The 19271-nt window shown below is 40.1% G+C and overlaps 1 protein-coding gene and 1 pseudogene across 1 annotated transcript in view; both read left to right on the top strand.

Moving 5' to 3' along the window:
* Nucleotides 1–1696: 1696 nt before the first annotated feature.
* Nucleotides 1697–19271, top strand: part of KIFBP (kinesin family binding protein) — a 34034-nt gene continuing 16459 nt past the window's right edge. Inside the window, exons 1-2 of the mRNA XM_077778673.1 lie at nucleotides 1697–2166; nucleotides 12663–12761. Of these exons, the coding sequence (XP_077634799.1) occupies nucleotides 1741–2166; nucleotides 12663–12761 (525 nt within the window). The 5' untranslated portion in view covers nucleotides 1697–1740. The remainder of the gene's footprint in view (nucleotides 2167–12662; nucleotides 12762–19271) is intronic.
* LOC144243567 (ubiquitin-conjugating enzyme E2 N-like) lies at nucleotides 14906–15510 on the top strand (annotated as a pseudogene).

Below are 19271 nucleotides of genomic sequence, written 5' to 3'. Positions count from 1 at the left end.
GGGCAGAGATTTTTTGTCTGTTTTTAACTGCTGAATTCCCAGCGCCTAGAACAGTGTCTGGCAAATTAATAGACACTTTAAATATTTATTGAATGAGTGAACGAGTCATTTGAAGTGTTGTGGAAAATGCACTGGTAGGAAGCAGACTGGCAGCAAGGTAACCTATTAAAAGTAATTCAGATGGTGGTTGGTCTAAACTACTGGAGATGAGAGGTAGACAAGTGTCAACTATTTAGGAGGTGGATTGGTCAGTACTTGGTTTTACATTTAAGGATGAGAGGAAGACAGTGAGTGCAAGAAATCAGCAGCTCCGATAGTGGTGAACATATAGAGATGCAGAACATAAGAACTAATGTGTGGTTGTGAGGGTGGGGCATGTGAAGAGGAAAAGAATGGTTTCCAACTTAAACACATGGTGGAACATTCATTATTTTGTAAATGTTTATTTATTTATTTTTGAAAGACAGACCTTGAGCAGGGGAGGGGCAGCGAGAGAGGGAGAAAGGGAGAGAGGTTGGGAGATAGAGAATCTGAAGCTCAGAGCTATCAGGGCAGAGCAATATGTGGGGCTCCTGAACTATTAGATCATGACCTGAGCTGGAAGTCCGATGCTTAATGGAATGAGCCACCCAGGCACCCCTAGTGTAACAGTTAGGTGTGGCGATTCCAGTTGGGAAATGAATATTACAGTCTGGAACTCCAGAGAGTCATCCAGCCTGGAGAGCAAGTTTTAGAAGTAAGCAGCACGTGTAATAGAAACAGTGGAAATGCATAAGATCTCCCTGGGACAAAGTTTAGGAAGGAGTCCCCGGGGAACACTAACATTTAAAGGACAGATATTTCATTTCGCTTCTTCCTTAGGATAATTCTGTAAGGATAAGTAATATTATCTCTTATGTTTTACTGTGAGAAACCTGGAGCTTACAAAAGTTAACTTGCCAGAAGCAGATCTGAGAATCAAATTATGTCTAGGAGCTTCTAAAATCAGTCCTCCTTTGTATATCTCAAAGCGCACGTAGCTAGCTTAGCGCCTAGTAGTTAAAACCTCCGCCCTGCCCTTTTCACCCCACCCTTCGTATTTGGCTTCATGATTTACGAAAAGTGTGTCATGGAAAAAGCCACGCCGGAGGCGGCTTGTCACAGCTCTGGGGCTTCTGCGTTATTTTGGGAAGTTGCACACATACCTACAGCCTGTGTTTCAGGGTTGAAGTGAATATATTTGTCGATCATTGAGTGCTTTTTACATAGTGAAAGCTATCTTTCACTCAAGAAGCTATATATTAATAATAAACGAATCCTTGTTACATTTTCATCCTGTCATGGGCTGGGTTATATACTAATATCAAAAGGTTTCTGTCATTCAGCGTATGCCAGCTTTCGAGAGGAGTTAGCTATGTTTCTAAACACTATTTCCCTGTGTCACGTTACAGTCAGCGGATACTTCTATGTAGGTAGAACTTCACAGGGTCACGTGAGAGAATCCACCACCGCAGAGGGGAGGGCTGGGGGAGGGGCTACCCTCCTCGACAGCTTCGTTTCTATGACAACGGTTGCTGTGGTGCCCCCTACGCCTTTCCGTTGGGCACTGCCCGGCAGATTGCGGTTCCTCTGGAGGACCTCATTGGTTACGGTTCCGCCGTGTCGGAGCTGTCGGCGGCCGTAAGTGAAGTGTCGCAAAGCAGAAAGAAGGCGGGAGTCCCGATTGCAAACATCGAGGACGCCCAGGCTGTAGAGGCCGCTATGGCGAGTACGCCGTGGGCCGAGATTCGTGAGAAATTCCAGGCCGCGCTGGCCTTGTCGCGGGTGGAATTGCATAAAAACCCCGAGAAAGAACCGTACAAGTCCAAATACGGCGCCCGAGCACTGCTGGAGGAGGTGAAGGCGCTGCTGGGCCCCGCGCCCGAGGACGAGGATGAGCGGCCTCAGACCGACGACGGCTTGGGCGCGGGGGACCACGCCCTGGGGCTGCCGGCCGAAGCTGTGGAGGTCGAGGGGCCCGTCGCCCAGGGGGCAGTGAGACTGGCGGTGATTGAGTTCCATCTCGGGGTGAACCACATCGACACCGAGGAGCTGTCGGCGGGGGAGGAGCATCTGGTGAAATGCCTGAGGCTGCTGCGCAGGTACCGCCTGTCGCACGACTGCGTCTCCCTCTACATCCAGGCTCAGGTGAGAGCGAGCCCGGCCCGCCGTTGTCGGCCAGAGGCGAGGGATGGAGAGGGCCCCACTCTCGCCAAGGCCAAGGGCAGCTGTTGTAAGGCACGGTTTGGCCCCGTGTTTTTGAGGCTTTGGAACAAACAGCTTGCAAACCCCAGCATCACTTGCCGCTTCGCTTAGTCGTGGTCAATGCTTTGATTTCCTGAGACCCTGCTACATCATAAATGCCCTTTCCAGCTCTTCTCCACCAGTTCAAATCGTGTTCATTCTATTGAGAAGAAATCCAGAGTAATTTAAATCTTAATCTAAGGCCTCAGGGAAATGACCAAGGATGACCCGAGTGCATGCTTAATTTAAAACAAATTGTTTAAAAATCTTCAGTTTCTATTTTTGCAATACATATACACATACATATATATACATACGTACATATACACATGTACGTGTGTGTGTGTGTGTATTTGTTTGCTCTCCAGGGAGTTCCTGTCCATTCTTCAAAAAACCATCTCAAAACAAACCTCATACTTTAGTAACTTTCTTTGGATCATTTTGTTCGAACTTGTAACTTTGAATTCTTATAATACTCATTGTTCCCCATTTGAATGGCAGTTGGTTTATTAAGAAATAAATCTGACATTCTCTTCAGGAACATAACACTACAGAATACAAATATGCATGAACTCCTTGTGTGGGCCAGGAACTTGGGGTAAGCTCATGTTCCAGTTCTTAATACATGTGATCCAGGGAACATTTACCAAAACTGATCATGTGATAAGTGGGCTACAGACAGAAACCTCAGAATTAAAAAGGAAATTGTATGTGTCATTTTCTTTTATCATGGCCCAATAACTTTAAAAGCTACATAATAATAGGAACTATGTCTCTTTTTGCACACTATTTATAACTTCAGTACCTCCCTCCTTGTAGGGCATCCTAAATATTTGTCCATTGGATTAATGATCTAATGAAATTCGTAAGGGATTAAACTCAAAACCTCAATTTTTTGAAATTTTCTTTAACCAGATGGCTGCCTAAGATCTTAATAAACACTGAATAATTTCAACATAGCAAGAATAGAATTAGAAACCTCTCTAAATGTAATACAGAATGTCCAGTCTTTACTGTATTTTGATTCTATTTTTTTAATGTTTATTTATTTTGAGAGAGTGAGTGCAAGCAAGGAAGGGGCAGAGAGAGAGGGAGAGAGAGAATCCCAAGCAGACTGTGCTATCAACACAGAGCCAGAAGTGGGTCTCAATATCATGAACCATGAGATCATGACCTGAGCTGAAATAGAGTATGTCGTTTAACTGACTGAGCCACTCAGGTGCTCCAGCTGTATTTTGATTTTAATACACACACCGCTTCATATCTTAGTATGTCTAAAATCAGGATGCATCTTATAGCTGTGTCATAATTTACTTGGCAGTGGTTTTTTTTGATAGATAAAATAATTGTGTCTTATATATGCAACATCTCACATTCAATAAAATACAGTATTTCAAACAGCCAACCTTTTCTGAAGGGTGAATTATTTTAGGAATTCTTACTTAAATCAGGAACAAAACCTTGATTAGAAGTTCTGATCATTGCAATAAATATAGAAGCCATAAGAGTTATTAATTTTAGAATAAATAATTTACCAAAGTAACCATTGGCATATGGGATCCTTGTGTACCTAAAAACTAAAGTCATCGACTGAAAAACTATTAGAATGATCAGTTCAATAAAGTGGGAAGATATAAAGTAAATTTATAATGTCAATAGTATTCCTGTATATCAGCAACAGTGGTTAAAAATATTATTTTTAGAAATTGCATATTATCAGGTAATAGAACTGATAATTCTAAAAGGAGAGATATACCAAGTCATTGCCTTGGTATAAACATAATGGCTAAACATAATAGTCATTCTGTAGGTTTGATGTAGTTTCTGCCAAAATCACAATAGTTTTTGTCCTAGAGCTTGACAAAATGAATATGTTTATCTGAAAGAACAAAGAAGAGTGAACATAAAAATATAAAAAGAAAAATAATGCACTAAAACTACCCCATCAGGTACTAAAACTATACAGTAACAATAATTTAATTACATTCTATTTGTGCTAATATGTTTCTGAACTCTACTGTCCAGCTGATCTGTTTATTCCAGTGGCATTACCACACTGGAATTTTATTATATCTAATATATGCTATACATGATGAGAGATTTGATCTCACTAATAGTAAGTAAACTGAAAGAATAAAATAGAAAAATTGTATCAGATTGCAGAGTTTATCAGATTGCAGGTACTTTAAAGGTACCACTTATACTTATTAGAGAGACTATGAGGAAACAGATACTATCCATTAGCAATACTGTTAGTGACACACAAATTCACAGAGCTTTTCTGGAGATGAGTAGTTCTACACATTCTGGAGTCAAGACTTTAACTTAAAAATTCCATACCAATATCCTAAAATAATATTGGGACAGGTACGCAGAGGTGCGTCACCGTGGATATTCATCATAGCATTGTAAATTAAAAAGAAACTGTTGTCAGTTTAAAAAAATGAATGAAGGGGCGCCTGGGTGGCTCAGTCGGTTAAGTGTCCGACTTCGGCTCAGGTCATGATCTCACGGTTCGTGGGTTCGAGCCCCGCATCGGGCTCTCTGCTGACAGCTAGCTCAGAGCCTGGAGCCTGCTTCCGATTCTGTCTCCCTCTCTCTCTGACCCTCCCCTGCTCACGCTGCCTGCCTCTTTCTCAGAAATAAATAAAACATTAAAAAAAAAATGAATGAAATAAATATCAGTCAGTAGATACATGGTTAAGTAAATATGGATACATCCATCCAGGACAGTGGGCAGCCATTAAAAATAATGATTTATAGGGGCACCTGGGTGGCTCAGTTGGTTAAGTGTCAGATCTTGATCTCAGCTCAGGTCATGGTTATGGTTCATGGGATCAAGCCCCACTTGGGATTCTCTCTCTCCCTCTCTCTTTTCCCCTTCCCTGCTTGTGCATGCTCTCCTCTTTCTATCTCAAAATAAATCTTAAAAAAATAATGATTTATCTTTGTTAACCAAAAACATCAATATTAAGAGAGAGAAGAAAGACCAAAGGCATGTTTGGAATTAGGTAGAATGATTCCATTTTGTAAAAGACTATATGTGTGTGTAGGAAAAAGTTTGAAAGTAACAGCTCATGGGACTTTATGATATTCTGACTGCTTTGTCTCAACCTGATATTTACTTCCTGGAAAACTGTAGTAATACAAAACGTGGATGCACATTAGATTATCAAGAGACTGTCTCTTTCTGTCTTCCCTGAGTTCTGATGCTTTTAAGAATGACTTTTCTCCAGTTTTCCTTCCAGTTTAAAAAAAATTTTTTTTAAGTTTATTTAATTTGAGAGAGAGACAGAGAGAGCATGAGCGGGGGGTCGGGGGGAGCAGAGGGAGGGAGAGAGAGAATCTCAACCAGGCTCTGCACTCAAACCCACAAACCATGAGATCAAGATATGTGCCAAAACCAAAATTCCAACACTCAACTGACTGAGCCACCCAGGTGTCTTTCCAATTCTTGCTATCAGCAATATATACTTGTATTATCATCTGTTGTTTTTTTTTTTAATTAAAAGACATCTTTTTTTAAGTAAACTCCACACCCAGTGTGGGGCTTGAATTCATGACCCTAAGATCAAGAGTTGCATACTCTTGGGGCACCTGGGTGGCTTAGTCGGTTAAGCGTCCGACTTTCGCTTAGGTCATGATCTCGCGGTTCGTGGGTTCGAGCCCCGCGTCGGGCTCTGTGCTGACTGCCAGCTCAGAGCCGGGAGCCTGTTTCAGTCTGTGACTCCCTCTCTCTCTGACCCTCCCCTGCTCACGCTGTCTCTCTCTCTCTCCTAGAAATAAATAAAAATATTAAAAAAAAAAAAAAAAAAGAGTTGCATACTCTTCCCACTAAGCCAGTCAGGTACTCCTCATCTTGAGTGAAATTTAACTACTTCACTTTGGTAAAATTGCCTAACGAATCAGTAGATTATTCTCCCCCACTCCCAGGATATATATGTATAAAGAACATGTTGTGTGTGTGTGTAGCTTTATTGAGGTATAACTACATATCTAAAGTGTACAATTTGATGATTTTTGACATATGTATATACCCGTGAAAGAATTGCCGCAATTAGTGTATTGACCATATCCACCACCACTACAGGTTTCCTGTGCTCCTGTGTGATCACTCTCTCCCTCCTTTATTCTCTCTCTCTCCTTTCTCCTTGGCCCTTTCCCCATATTTTCTAGAATTTCATAATGGAATCACGTACTATACACTCTTCTTTTGGTCTAACTTCTTTCACTCAGCATCATTATTTCATTGCTGTGTCTGAGACATTCATGTTTTTTTTTTTTTCTTTTCTTTGTCCATTAATTAAATGGTGAATAACCTTGACTGATTTTCCAGTGTTAAACCAAACTTTTCTTCCCGTGATAAACTTTACTTGGAGTTTTTACCAAGTAAAACTTGGGTGAAGTATTACCCTTTCTGTATATTGCTGGACTCAATTTGCTGAAATTTAAACATTTTTTTGTATCAGTGTTCATGAGGGATATCAGGCTGTGGTTTTCTTGTTATGTCTTTGGCTGAATATGAGATGGAAAGTGTTTTTTCCTCTGCCTTCTGGAAGGAGTTGTGTAGAGTTGGTATTATTTCTTCCTTACATGTTTGGTAGAATATAACAGTAATACCTTTTTAGCTGTTTTTATTTTGTATTTAATATTTTCCTACCTAGTCTGGTATCCTGAGGGCAAGAACGTGATGATGCTCTGAATGATATACTAGTTTCTGCTGGTGTATTTTAGGATTTATATTATATTTAAACATCATTTATGTAGAATATCAATAGTAGTTATTTCTGTGGCGTCAACATTAAAAAAAACCTGCTAACATGTGTCAGTTATATCTCAATAAAAAGAAGTGAAAAACTGCAAAACACCAACACTATTAATTTTGAAAAATCAAATCAATTTTAGATCTGTTGCATGGTCCTTACCTTCAAGATCTCAAGCAGGTTATAGTTCAAAAGAAAGACCTTAAGTCATTTCTAGACACACTCTAGGGTTCTCTTTATCACACACCAGCCTTCCATGTGGCACAGCCTACCATGGATCTAACAGACCAAATACATGACCATTCCATTAAAATAGAGCAAATGTGGCCAACTAGTTCTTGGTGCTAGTCAATCTCTAGGTGAAATTTAATGTCTAGGCGAGATATAGTATGCTGGGGTTAGGCTTAGTGGTGTCATGACTAAATGGAGTTTCTCAAGGACTGTTGTCAGGAAAAATAAGTTGAAGTAGAGAGTGAGACAAGGTGATTTGTTGATCCATTTCTACGATCAGGAAATGAATACTAAGGAGGATTATATTTCCTGAGCCAGGGTGAGCAGAATAATCAGTAAATTAGTAGTGTGCCAGAGCCCTTCAGATGTCTCCAGCATCCTGCAAAGGACTTTGTAAGTAATAAAGAGGAGAGAACTGTCTAATTTCAGTACATTTTCCCTGTGACCTACAGTCTTAGATACTAAGGACTGATCACTTCACCTAAAAGAATTATAGAATACATACATTATATGAAGCCAGAAGACCAGAGGTCTGCTGTATTCCAGAGTAATGATCAAGTCACCTTTAAACTGTAGGGTTTTTAAACATTTTTTTGTGCCATGTGCCCCTTTTGCAGTCTGGTGAAGCCAGTGTTTCATAAAACGGAATTATGATTTTAAATGTATAATGTAAACTGTAAACAGTTATAAAAGAAACCAATAATATAGAAGTTTATTGAAATATTTTTAAAACGCTTCATATAATAATATGTTTCTTTATTACCACATTAAATAGCAATATCTAATGAGATATTTGATAACCTCCACAATTTTATTTATTAAAAAAATTTTTTTTGTTTATTTCTGAGACAGAGAAAGACAGAGCATGAGCAGGGGAGGGGCAGAGAGAGAGAGGGAGACACAGAATCTGAAACCAGCTTCAGGCTGTGAGCTGTCAGCACAGGACCCGATGCGGGGCTTGAACCCACGAACCGTGAGATCACGACCTGAAGTCAGATGCTTAACCAACTGAGCCACCCAGGCACCCCAATAACTTCCGTAATTTTAAAGTAGTAGAGAATGTAGATGATATCTTTGAACTATCTGCATATGAAAATTTTTCAATTCTGTAGGTCACAAAATGTCAGGTACTATAATACTGTTGCATTTTGTTTCTTGCTTTCATAATTAAAATAAATGCTAAAGTTTAGTACGACATAGTGAAAATAAATTTGTAATGTTTTGCCATCCATGTTCATAGACTCTGAATTTTTCTTTCTTTCTTTTGCACAGAAAGATAGAGTTGTTCTAGATTCTGAATTTTTCTTCATGGATGGGTCCATGGGCCCAGGTTAAGAATCTACATTAATTTTATTTACAAATCAAAACATTTTATTTACAAAAAACAAAAAACCTGATTCTTTATATTGTTCCCTTTCCTAGGGTAGTAACCAAAGGTGGTAGAAGTAATGCTGAGGCATAGGAGCACATGTACCCCAATGTTCATAGCAGCACTCTCAGCAATAGCCANTAAAAAAAAAAAAGAAGTATTCCTTGTACCTGAAGCCCCAAGGTAGAGACAGTATAGTTTGTCTAAAGGAGAGCTAGGCATCCAGTCTTGAGTTCTGACTATCTAGACAGGCCTAATTGCCCTGTACAGAGCCTGATACTATAGTCATGTAGCAGGGGACAAACTGGCTTAGTTTTGACAGTGTTATTTAACATATAACCTTGTATCAGGGTGCCTGGGTGGCTCAGTTAAGCATAAAACTCTAGATCTCAGCTCAGGGCTCGATCTTAGGGTTGTGAGTTCAAGCCCCACGTTGGGCTCTGCACTGGGCGTGAAGCCTACTGAAGAGAAAAAATAGGCTATAACCTTGTAACTAATCAGTTTTTCCTTAGCACTTTCATGATTCCAGAAAGAAGTTGGTGCTATGGAAGTCAAAATGGTCAGTTCATGATCCATGAATTCAGCAAAGTTGCAGGGTACAAAATCAACATACAGAAATCGGTTGCATTTTTATACATGAATAATGAAGCAACAGAAAATCAAGAAACTGATCCCATTCANAAAACAAATAATCCAGTGAAGAAATGGGCAGAAGACATGAACAGACACTTCTCCAAAGAGGACATCCAGATGGCCAACAGACACATGAAACGATGCTCAGCATCCCTCATCATCAGGGAAATACAAATCAAAACCGCACTGAGATACCACCTCATGCCAGTTAGAGTGGCAAAAATGAACAGATCAGGAAACTATAGATGCTGGGGAGGATTTGGAGAAACAAGCACCCTCCTACACGNGGGAAGGGGGGTGATGGGTATGAAGGAGGACACTTGTTGGGATGAGCACTGGGTGTCATATGGAAACCAACTTGACAAACTATTTAAGAAAGATAAAATTTCTTCACTTCTATATAAAAAAAGAAAGTGATCAGTTCAAAAGGAATTGATCAATACAAAACACTGTAAATGAGGAATTTTTGATTGAGTGGGTATAACTATAAAGCTATATATAATTGAAATATTTTTTCTTTCTTTTTATTTTTTTATTTACATCCAAGTTAGCATATGGTGCAACAATGATTTCAGGAGTAGATTCCTTAATGCCCCTCCCCCATTTAGCCCTTCCCTCCTCCCACAACCCCTCCAGCAACCCTCTGTTCTCTATATTTAAAAGTCTCTTATGTTTTGTTCTCCTCCCTGTTCTTATATTATTTTTGCTTCCCTTCCCTTATGTTCATCTGTTTTGTATCTTAAAGTCCTCAAATGTATGAAGTCATATGATATTTGTCTTTCTCTGACTAATTTCACTTAGCATAATACCCTCTAGTTCCATCCACATTGTTGTATATGGCAAGATTTCATTCTTTTTGATTGCCAGTCCAGCTAATACTCCATTGTATATTTATACCACATCTTCTTTATCCATCTGTTGATGAACATTTGGGCTCTTTCCATACTTCAGCTATTTTTGATAGCGCTGCTATAAACGTTGGGGTGCACGTGCTCCTTCAAAACAGCATACCTGTATCCCTTGGATAAATACCTAGTAGTGCAATTGTTGGGTCGTAGGGTAGTTCTATTTTTAATTTTTTGAGGAAACTTCATACTGTTTTCCAGAGTGGCTGCACCAGTTTGCATTCCCACCAGCAGTGCAAGAGTGATCATCTTTCTCTGCATCCTCAGCAACATCTGTTGCCTGAGTTGTTAACGTCAGTCATTCTGACAGGTGTGAGGTGGTTTTGATTTGTATTTCCCTGGTGATGAGTGATGTTGAGCATTTTTTCATGTGTGTGTTGGCCATCTGGATGTTTTCTTTGGAAAAATGTCTATTCATGTCTTTTGCCCCCCCCTTTTTTTTGAGAGAGTGTGAGCGGGGGAGGGGCAGAGAGAGAGGGAGACACAGAATCTGAACCAGGCTCCAGGCTCTGAGCTGTCAGCACAGAGCCTGATGCAAGGCTAGAACTCACAAACTGTAAAATCGTGACCTGAGCTGGAGTCAAACGCTTAACCAACTGAGCCACCCAGGAGGCCCTGCCCATTTCTTCACTGGATTATTTGGTTTTTGGGTGTTGGTTTGATAAGTTCTTTACAGATTTTGGGTACTAACCCTTTATCTGATAACATTATTTGCAAATATCTTCTCCAGTTCTGTCGGTTGCCTTTTAGTTTTGCTGATTGTTTCCTTCACTGTGCCGAAGCTTTTTATTTTGATAAGGCCTCAGTAGTTCATTTTTGCTTTTGTTTCCATTGCCTCCAGAGATGTGTTGAGTAAGAAGTTGGTGCGGCCGAGGTCAAAGAGGGTTTTGCCTACTTTTTCCTCTAGGATTTTGAAGCCTTCCTATCCTGTGTTTAAGTCTTTCATCCATTTTGAGTTTATTTTTGAATATGGTATAAGAAAGTGGTCCAGGTTCATTTTTCTGCATGTTGCTGTCAAGTTTTCCCAGCACAATTTGCTGAAGAGACTGTCTTTATTCCATTGGATAGTCTTTCCTGCTTTGTCAAAGATTAGTTGGCCGTACGTTTGTGGGTCCATTTCTGGGTTCTCTATTCTTTTCCGTTGATCTGAGTGTCTGTTTTTGTGCCTGTACCATACTGTCTTCATGATTACAGCTTTGTAATACAGCTTGAGGTTCGGGATTGTGATGCCTCCAGCTTTGGTTTTCTTTTTCAGGATTGCTTTGGCTATCAGGGGTCTTTTCTGGTTCCATACAAATTTTAGAATTGTTTGTTCTAGTTCTGTGAAAAATGCTGTGTTATTTTGATAAAGATTGCTTTAATATTTTTAATGTTTATTTATTTTTGAGAGGGAGAATGAGTGAACACAAGTGGGAGAGGGGCAGAGAGAGAGGGAGACACAGAATCTGAAGCAGGCTCTAGGCTCTGAGCTAGCTGTCAGCCCAGAGCCCAAAGTGGGGCTCGAACCCACAAACCACAAAATGCTTAACTGACTGAGCCACCCAGGCACCCCTATAAAGCTATATAATTTTAAGAACTCTAGAAAATATAAATAAGCGTTTTGTTGTTTGAAATGGTAAACATTAGGAATGTAACTTAACTGATAATGAAAGGTATAATAGCATCTTCAGATTTTTCATTCCATATAATTTTAATTGTTAGATTTGAGAGCTCATCACTCTTGCTTCAGGCTTGGACCAACCAGTAATTGTTAGGATACTCCTTTTTAGAGAGGCCTGTGGAGGAGATTATAGATATTTTGGAAGCAATTTATGTGTCTGGCCCATCTTTGTCTCTATTACATTTTACCCCCAAATTGAGCAGCTTGAAACAACAAACTTATTATGTTAGGAATCTAGGGATGGGTTAGCTGGTTTCCTCTGTCTCAAGGTCTCTCATCAGATTATTTGCCTGCTGGGGCTTCACTTGAAGACACAACTTGGGGAAGATCCACTTGTAAGCTCACTCACATGGTTGTTGGTGGGATTCATTTTCAGTTCCTCATGGATTGTTGGTCTAAAGACCTCAGTTCCTTGCTAGCTGTTAACCTTTCTCAGTTCTTGCCACATGAGTCTGTCCATAGGGTGGCTTACAACATGGTGGTTGACTTCCCTCAGAGAGAACAAGCAAGAGGGAGCACCCAAGATAGAACCATAATGATTTGTAACCTAATCTTGGAATGGACTTTCATTCACTTTAGTGAAAAGAAAGCCACTAAATTCAGCCCATACCTAAGAGGAAGAGATTATACAAAGGCATGAATGTTAGGAGAATCACTGGGGATTCATCTTAGCGGCCATCTACCACACTACATAAGGACAGTATTATTATGAGTAATTAATTCATTGTTAATCTGACTCCAGTATTATTTGATACGTAAGCACTTGACTTTGAAACTATGAAAGTTACTTTAATTGGAAGATTTATGTTGTCATTATTTCTCTTTTCTTTATTTTCCAGAATAACCTGGGTATCTTGTGGTCTGAAAGAGAAGAAATTGAAACTGCACAGGCTTACCTAGAATCATCAGAAGCACTATATAACCAGTATATGAAAGAGGTATGTTGTATATCAGAAATTTTTTAAATTTAATTTTTATATATTTTTTAATGACATTTTTAAAATGTTTTTTTATTTATTATAAAAGAGAGAGATAGAGAGTGAGCAGGAGACAGGCAGAAAGAGGAGGAGAGAGAATCCCAAGCTGGCAGCACGGAGCCTGATGTGGGGCTCAAACACATGAACTATGAGATCATGACCTGAGCTGAAACTGAAGAGTGGGACGCTTAATTGACTGAGCCACCCAGATGCCCCTGACATATAAATTTTAGATTTTTATAGAAACTAGTCAAGAGTTGAAGTCTCTTATTCCTCACTTACACTATTAGTACATGACTCTGCAGTATATTCAAGGACCTTTCTATAGAGCTATATAGTCACCTAATAGCTGAAATTATTTTATATTAAAGAATTTAGGGTTCTTAAAAATCAACTGACCAATAGATCAAGAAGATGTGGTATATTTATACAATGGAATACTACATGGCAATGAGAAAGAATGAAATCTGACCATTTGTAGCAACATGGATGGATCTTGAGGGTGTTATGCTGAGCGAAGTAAGTCAGGCAGAGAAGGACAGATACTATATGTTTGCACATAGAGGTGGATTAGGAGGAAGCTAACAGAGGACCATGAGGGAGAAGAAGGGGAAAAATAGTTGGGGAGAGGGAGGGAGGCAAACGATGAGAGAGACTCTTGAATGCTGAGAACAAACTGAGGACTGATGGGTATGAGGGAGAGGGGAAGGGTGGTGATGGGCATGGGGGAGGGCACTTGTTGGGATGAGCACTGGGTGTTATATGGAAACCGACTTGACAATAGACTATTTAAGAAAAAGTAAATTAAAAAAAAATCCTCAGGGTCTAATGGCAGTCTTAGGCCAAATATAATTGTATAGGAAATATTCTGATGTTATGCTAAAATACTAATATTGGCTTCATTTTATTTATAATCTAAAAATTCTATTTTGATTTCCACTGAGAATAGCAGTGGTTAAAGGAAAGCAAATGACTACTTAAGTAAAGTGTCTGAAATCTTTGTGGCACTGGTTTTCAAGTTTCAGCATACATCAGTGTGGAGGGTCTGAGGGCTTGTCAAAAACAAAATGCTCACTTCCAGACTCTTCAAGTAGGTCTTGGTCGGGGGCTGACAGTTTGCATTTTTAGCAAGGTGCCAGGTGATGGTGCTGCTGGTCCAGGTCCTGTACTTTAATAACCACTGCTTCAGAGAAAAGTTTCCAGTGATTTTTTTTTCCCACCTGTGAAACCCTTTGAAATGCAGTTTGTAAAACAAAACAAAACAAAACAAAACAAAACAAAACAAAACAAAACGCTTGAGCCACTGTGGTAAGCAGGTCAGCAGTACCATTAGCTCAATCCACTACCGAGAGCTCCCTCCCTCACTTCTGCGGTAATACAAAAGGACTTCTAGGGCTCCAGGGAGCCTAGACAGAAAACTTTTACTGTCGAGGGTCACAGCCCTGCAAATGGCAAATCATTGTGTTTCCATCCATTCCTTACTAAAATTTACCTACTAAAAGTTGGCATGTATGCAGGCAAGGGAGTATATGGGGAATCTGTATCATTAGCTTAATTTTTCTATGAACTTAAAACTGCTCTAAAAAATAGAGCCTAATTTTTTTAAATGTTGCCAGTCTTCTTTTTGAGAGAGAGAGAGCATGGAAGCGTAAGTGAGAGTGAGGGGCAGAGGGAAAGATAGAGAGTCTTAAGCAACCTCCATTCTCAATGTGGAGTCCATTTGGGGGCTCCATCCACAACCCTGGGATCATCACCTGAGCTGATATCAAGAGTTGGACACTCAACTGACAGAGTCTCCCAGGTACCCCCGAATATTGGCAGAAGACAAAATTAAAATGGTTTTTAGTTATATTTGTTTTGGGAGTATGTGTAGCAGTCCTGTAAATAACCAGATATTTTGAGGTTTCTCACATTCAGAATTAAGGATCAATGTCTTTTTGGGGTGCCTGGCTCAGTCAGTAGAGCATGTGACTCTTGATCTCGGGGCTGTGTGTTCGAGCCCTACATTGAGTGGTAAGATTACTTAAAAATAAACTCTTAGCACTCATGTTTGAGGCGAGCAGAGCCAGAGTCAAGACCAGAGGCCAAACTTGGGATCTGACAAGATGGTCAGGCTGCCCCACAGGATTATCAGTGGAACCCAGTGTTTGCTGGTGGAATCAGCTCCCGGCATTAAAGCAGAACCAGATGACAGCAGTGCCCGTTATTTTCATGTGGTCATTGCTGCCCCCCAGGGTTTTCCTTCTGAGGGAGGAACTTTTTTTTTTTTTTAATAGTTTATTGTCAAATTAGTTTCCACATAACACTCAGTGCTCATCCCCACAAGTGTCCTCCTCCATGCCCATCCCCCCTCCCCCCACATCCATCAGTCCTCAGTTTTTGTCAGCATTCAAGAGTCTGAGGGAGGAACTTTTAAACTTGAACTATTCCTTCCAGAAGAACACCTGTTGGCAGCCCCTAAAGTATGTTTCATGGCCAAAAATTATCCTAATGTAGACAAATTGGAAGAATGTGTTTAGATATTTTGAAAGACAAGTGGCCCCCAGCACTGCAGACCTGCACAGTCCTGCTGTTGATCCAGGCGTTGTTAAGTGCTCCCAGTCCAGATGATTCATTAGCAAATGGTGTAGCAGAGCAGTGAGAGACCAGTGAAGCCTAAGCCGTAGAACAGCTAGAGCAGACTAGGCTGTGTGCCATGAATAATATTTAAAATCGATCTGATCATCAAGTGTGCATCACTTCTCTTCTGCCAAGACCTCTTCCTTTTTTGTTTGCATTTAATGTACAGTCTTAGGAACATTACAGAATAAAAGCCCAGACATCTTCAGCCCTTTGGTGATTTAATGCACATTAGTAAATCTGTGTTTTGTCTTGATTCGCCTTTGTAAAGCATGAATAGAAGCTAGAAGTTCAATCTCGATTATTGTGAAACATTTAAAAGCATTGGCCCCTCTCTGCTTTTATTCATTTCCCCTGTCATGGTTTAAGTATAAAGCACTGTGACTGAAGGTGGTTGTCAGGGTTAACTGCAGGGGTGTGGGTGTTTTTATTTTTAATTTTTGAGGGGGAGAGGTAGTTTTACTTTAATTTTATGGGCTCCTTTCCCCCTTTTACAGTGATCTACTTGCATTGGGTGAAAGCAGCTAACCAGTCCTTTAGAATATGCTCTCTAGACGAGTCTGACTTTATTTAGATGCTGTAGATGGACAAGCTTGATGGTTTGAACCTAAATGGGGACATTAAGCAAACATCACAGCTCTCACTAGTAGCATTGTGACTTTGCTGTCCAGTGTAGAATCCTTTCTTCAAGAAAAAGCTTGTGACCATTTTGTATGGCTTGTCTGGAAACTTCTGTAAATCTTATGTTTTAGTAAAATATTTTTTGTTATTCTGCTTTGCCTTTGTATAGTTTATTTTACTGTGTTTATTTCATTTTCCCAATGTGACAGTCCTGTTTAAAAATTACAACTGACGGAGGCTCCTGGGTGGTTTAGTCAGTTAGGCATCCGACTCTTGGTTTCGGCTCGAGCCATGGTTTGTGAGTTTGAGGCCTGTGTCAGGCTCTGCCTTGCTGGTGCAGAGCCTGCTTGAGATTCCCTCTCTCCCTCTCTCTCTGCCCCTGCCCTGCTCGTGTTCTCTCTCTTTCAAAATAAATAAACTTAAAAAAATCATTAAAAAAATAAAAATTAAAACTGATAGAACATTCTGTTTTGGTCTTTACCATCTGACGAGTTGAATGGCAAGAAGGGGATTTTGACAGTTCTTTTCACAAATGCGAATTTGTGTTAAGATTTCATTGAGTAGAGTATTTATAAGCAGGCCCTGGGCATGCATAAAGCATTGGTATCTGGTACTTTTTTTTACCTTCTAGAAATTTGAAATAAATGTGTTTGTGTTGTCTGAAAAAAAATCTTAAAAAGAAAAAAAACAATCAATGTCTTACCAAGTTCAGTGCTTTATTTTTCTAACATTAGTGGTCAATTTTTAGTCCTCGTCTTATTCCACCTATCAGTGGCACTTGACATAGTTGATCAATCTAGCATTTGGCACAGTTAATTAGTCTCTCTTCCTTGAAGCACTTCTTTTACCTAGCTTCCACCTCTTTTTCTTCTCAGCCTCAACACTGGAGTACCCAGAGTGTAGTGTTTGAACATCTCTTTCCATCTTCATTCATTCCATTTTTTTAAGTTTATTTAATTTGATGCATATATATATACATATATATATACAGTCTCTCTCTCTCTCTCTCTCTCTCTCCCTCCCTCTCTCTCTCTCTCAAGAACGCATGGCAGGAGGCACAGAGAGATAGAATCCCAAGCAGGATCTGTGCTGTCAGCACCCAGCCTGACACAGGGCTCGATCTCCCAAACTGTGAGATCATGACCTGAGCTGAAATCAAGAGCCAGATGCTTAACCTACTGAGCCACCCAGGCGCCCTAGCTTCACTTTTAAATTTTATCTAGAATCAGACCACTGCTATTACCTGGTCCAAACCACCACCCTGTCTTGCTAAGATTATTGCTCTAGTCTCCTAACTGGCCTTCTTGCTGTCATGCCTCCTTCAGTCTGTTTGCAGCCTGTTCAAAGGGAGATCTCATCACATCGCTGCTTCCCTCAGAGTCTGCTAATGGCTTTCCCATCTTATTCAGAGTAGACCCCAAAGACCTTATGAAGACTTCAAGCACATTATCTGATTTGGCTACCATTACTTCTCTAATTTTATCTTCTACTCTTGTCTCCTGTCTCATTGTGCTCTAGCTACATTGGCCTTCTTGCTGTTCCTGAAACACACCAGACAAGCTTCTGACTCAGGGTCTTTGCACTGAACTGTTTCCTCTGCTGAGACTGCTCTTCCCCCTGGTATCTACCTGGCTCACTCCCTCATTCCCTTCAGCTCGTGACTTGTGTCTCCCATCCAGTGAGGACTCACTGGCCACTCCATTAATGCTACAAACCATCCCTCCAACACTTCCTGTCCTCCTTTTCTACTTTATTTTCTGCCTCACACTTAACATTATCTAACATATGGTTCATTTTACTGATTTATCTTGTTTATCATCCATCTTCAGTACTAGAATGTAAGCTCCCTGGGGTGCCTGGGTGCCTCAGCTGGTTAAGCATCCAACTTGATTTCGGCTCAGGTCTTGATCTCACAGTTCCTGAGAGTGCTTTGACTTAGGGTTATATATGACATGTGGTGGTCCTAACAATGAAATATGTACAGAAAACAATACATTAATTCCCTTCATCAAAAAAGAGTAAGCATATTAAAGAGCCCTCATAGTTATTGAGGAGATCTTGGAAGAATTGCTTATCTATTGTGTTTGCCTTGGGCCTTACTTCCTTAGTCATTTTTACTTTCTGTGAATTCTAGGAACCCTAATTGTGATACTTTTAGCATTTACATCCAGAATGTACAGTCACATTTTAAAAGATGGAAGACATTTTCGCTATTTAGAGTTCAGTGAACTCACGTTAAAGCAAAGCCGGTCTTGCAGAATGGGACTACCCTCACAGAAGTGGAATGAAGCAGAGGTTAAGTAGATCTGCTCTTTTTAGAAGGCTTAAGATGGCATCGTAGGTGATGTACATGTATTAACTCATTGAATCCTCATAACGATATTATGAGGTAATTTTATATAATGAGGAAACAGAAGCACAAGAGATTGGGTGACTTGGCCAAGGCAATAAACAATAGAATCACTGGTTTTAATGTCTCTGTATTGAAAGTAGGCAATCTGTATGTGTTTCTTGTTCCCTCAAAAAAATTATTGGAGTAAGTATTTAAAACCTTGATTTGATTTTCATTATTGAGCAGTTTATTGTATTTATTTAAAAAAATTTTTTTAATGTTTGTTTTTGAGAGAAGAGATAGAGCGTGAGTGGGGGAGGGGCAGAGAAAGAGAGGGAGACACAGAATCAGAAGCAGGATCCAGGCTCTGAGCTGTCAGCACAGACCATAAAATCATGACCTGAGCTGAAGTCAGACTCTTAACTGACTAAGCCACCCAGGCGCCCCCATTATTGGGCAGTTTAGAACAATATTTACTCTAAAGGTGAATATATCTTTTTTATTTGTCGTACTTATGGAGGTTTTTTGTTTTTTTTTTAAGATTTTATTTATTATTTTTAATATTTTTTTTGTTTTATTTATTTTTGAGACAGAGAGAGACAAAGCACGAGTAGAGGAGGGGCAGAGAGAGAGACACACACACAGAATCTGAAACAGGCTCCAGGCTCTGAGCTGTCAGCACAGAACCCGATGCGGGGCATGAACCCACGAACTGTGAGATCATGACCTGAGCCAAAGTCAGACGCTTAACCGACTGAGCCACCCAGGAGCCCCTTAAGATTTTATTTTTAAGCAATCTCTATACCCTACATGGGGCTTGGACTCACAACCCCAAGATCAAGAGTTGAGTGCTCTACTGACTGAGCTAGCCAGGCATCCCACTTACAGAAGTTTTTATC

This window comes from Crocuta crocuta, unplaced genomic scaffold, assembly GCF_008692635.1.
Source record: "Crocuta crocuta isolate KB4526 unplaced genomic scaffold, BGI_CrCroc_1.0 scaffold167, whole genome shotgun sequence".
NCBI classification, from domain to species: domain Eukaryota; kingdom Metazoa; phylum Chordata; class Mammalia; order Carnivora; family Hyaenidae; genus Crocuta; species Crocuta crocuta.
This window is presented reverse-complemented; position numbering and strand designations above follow the sequence as displayed.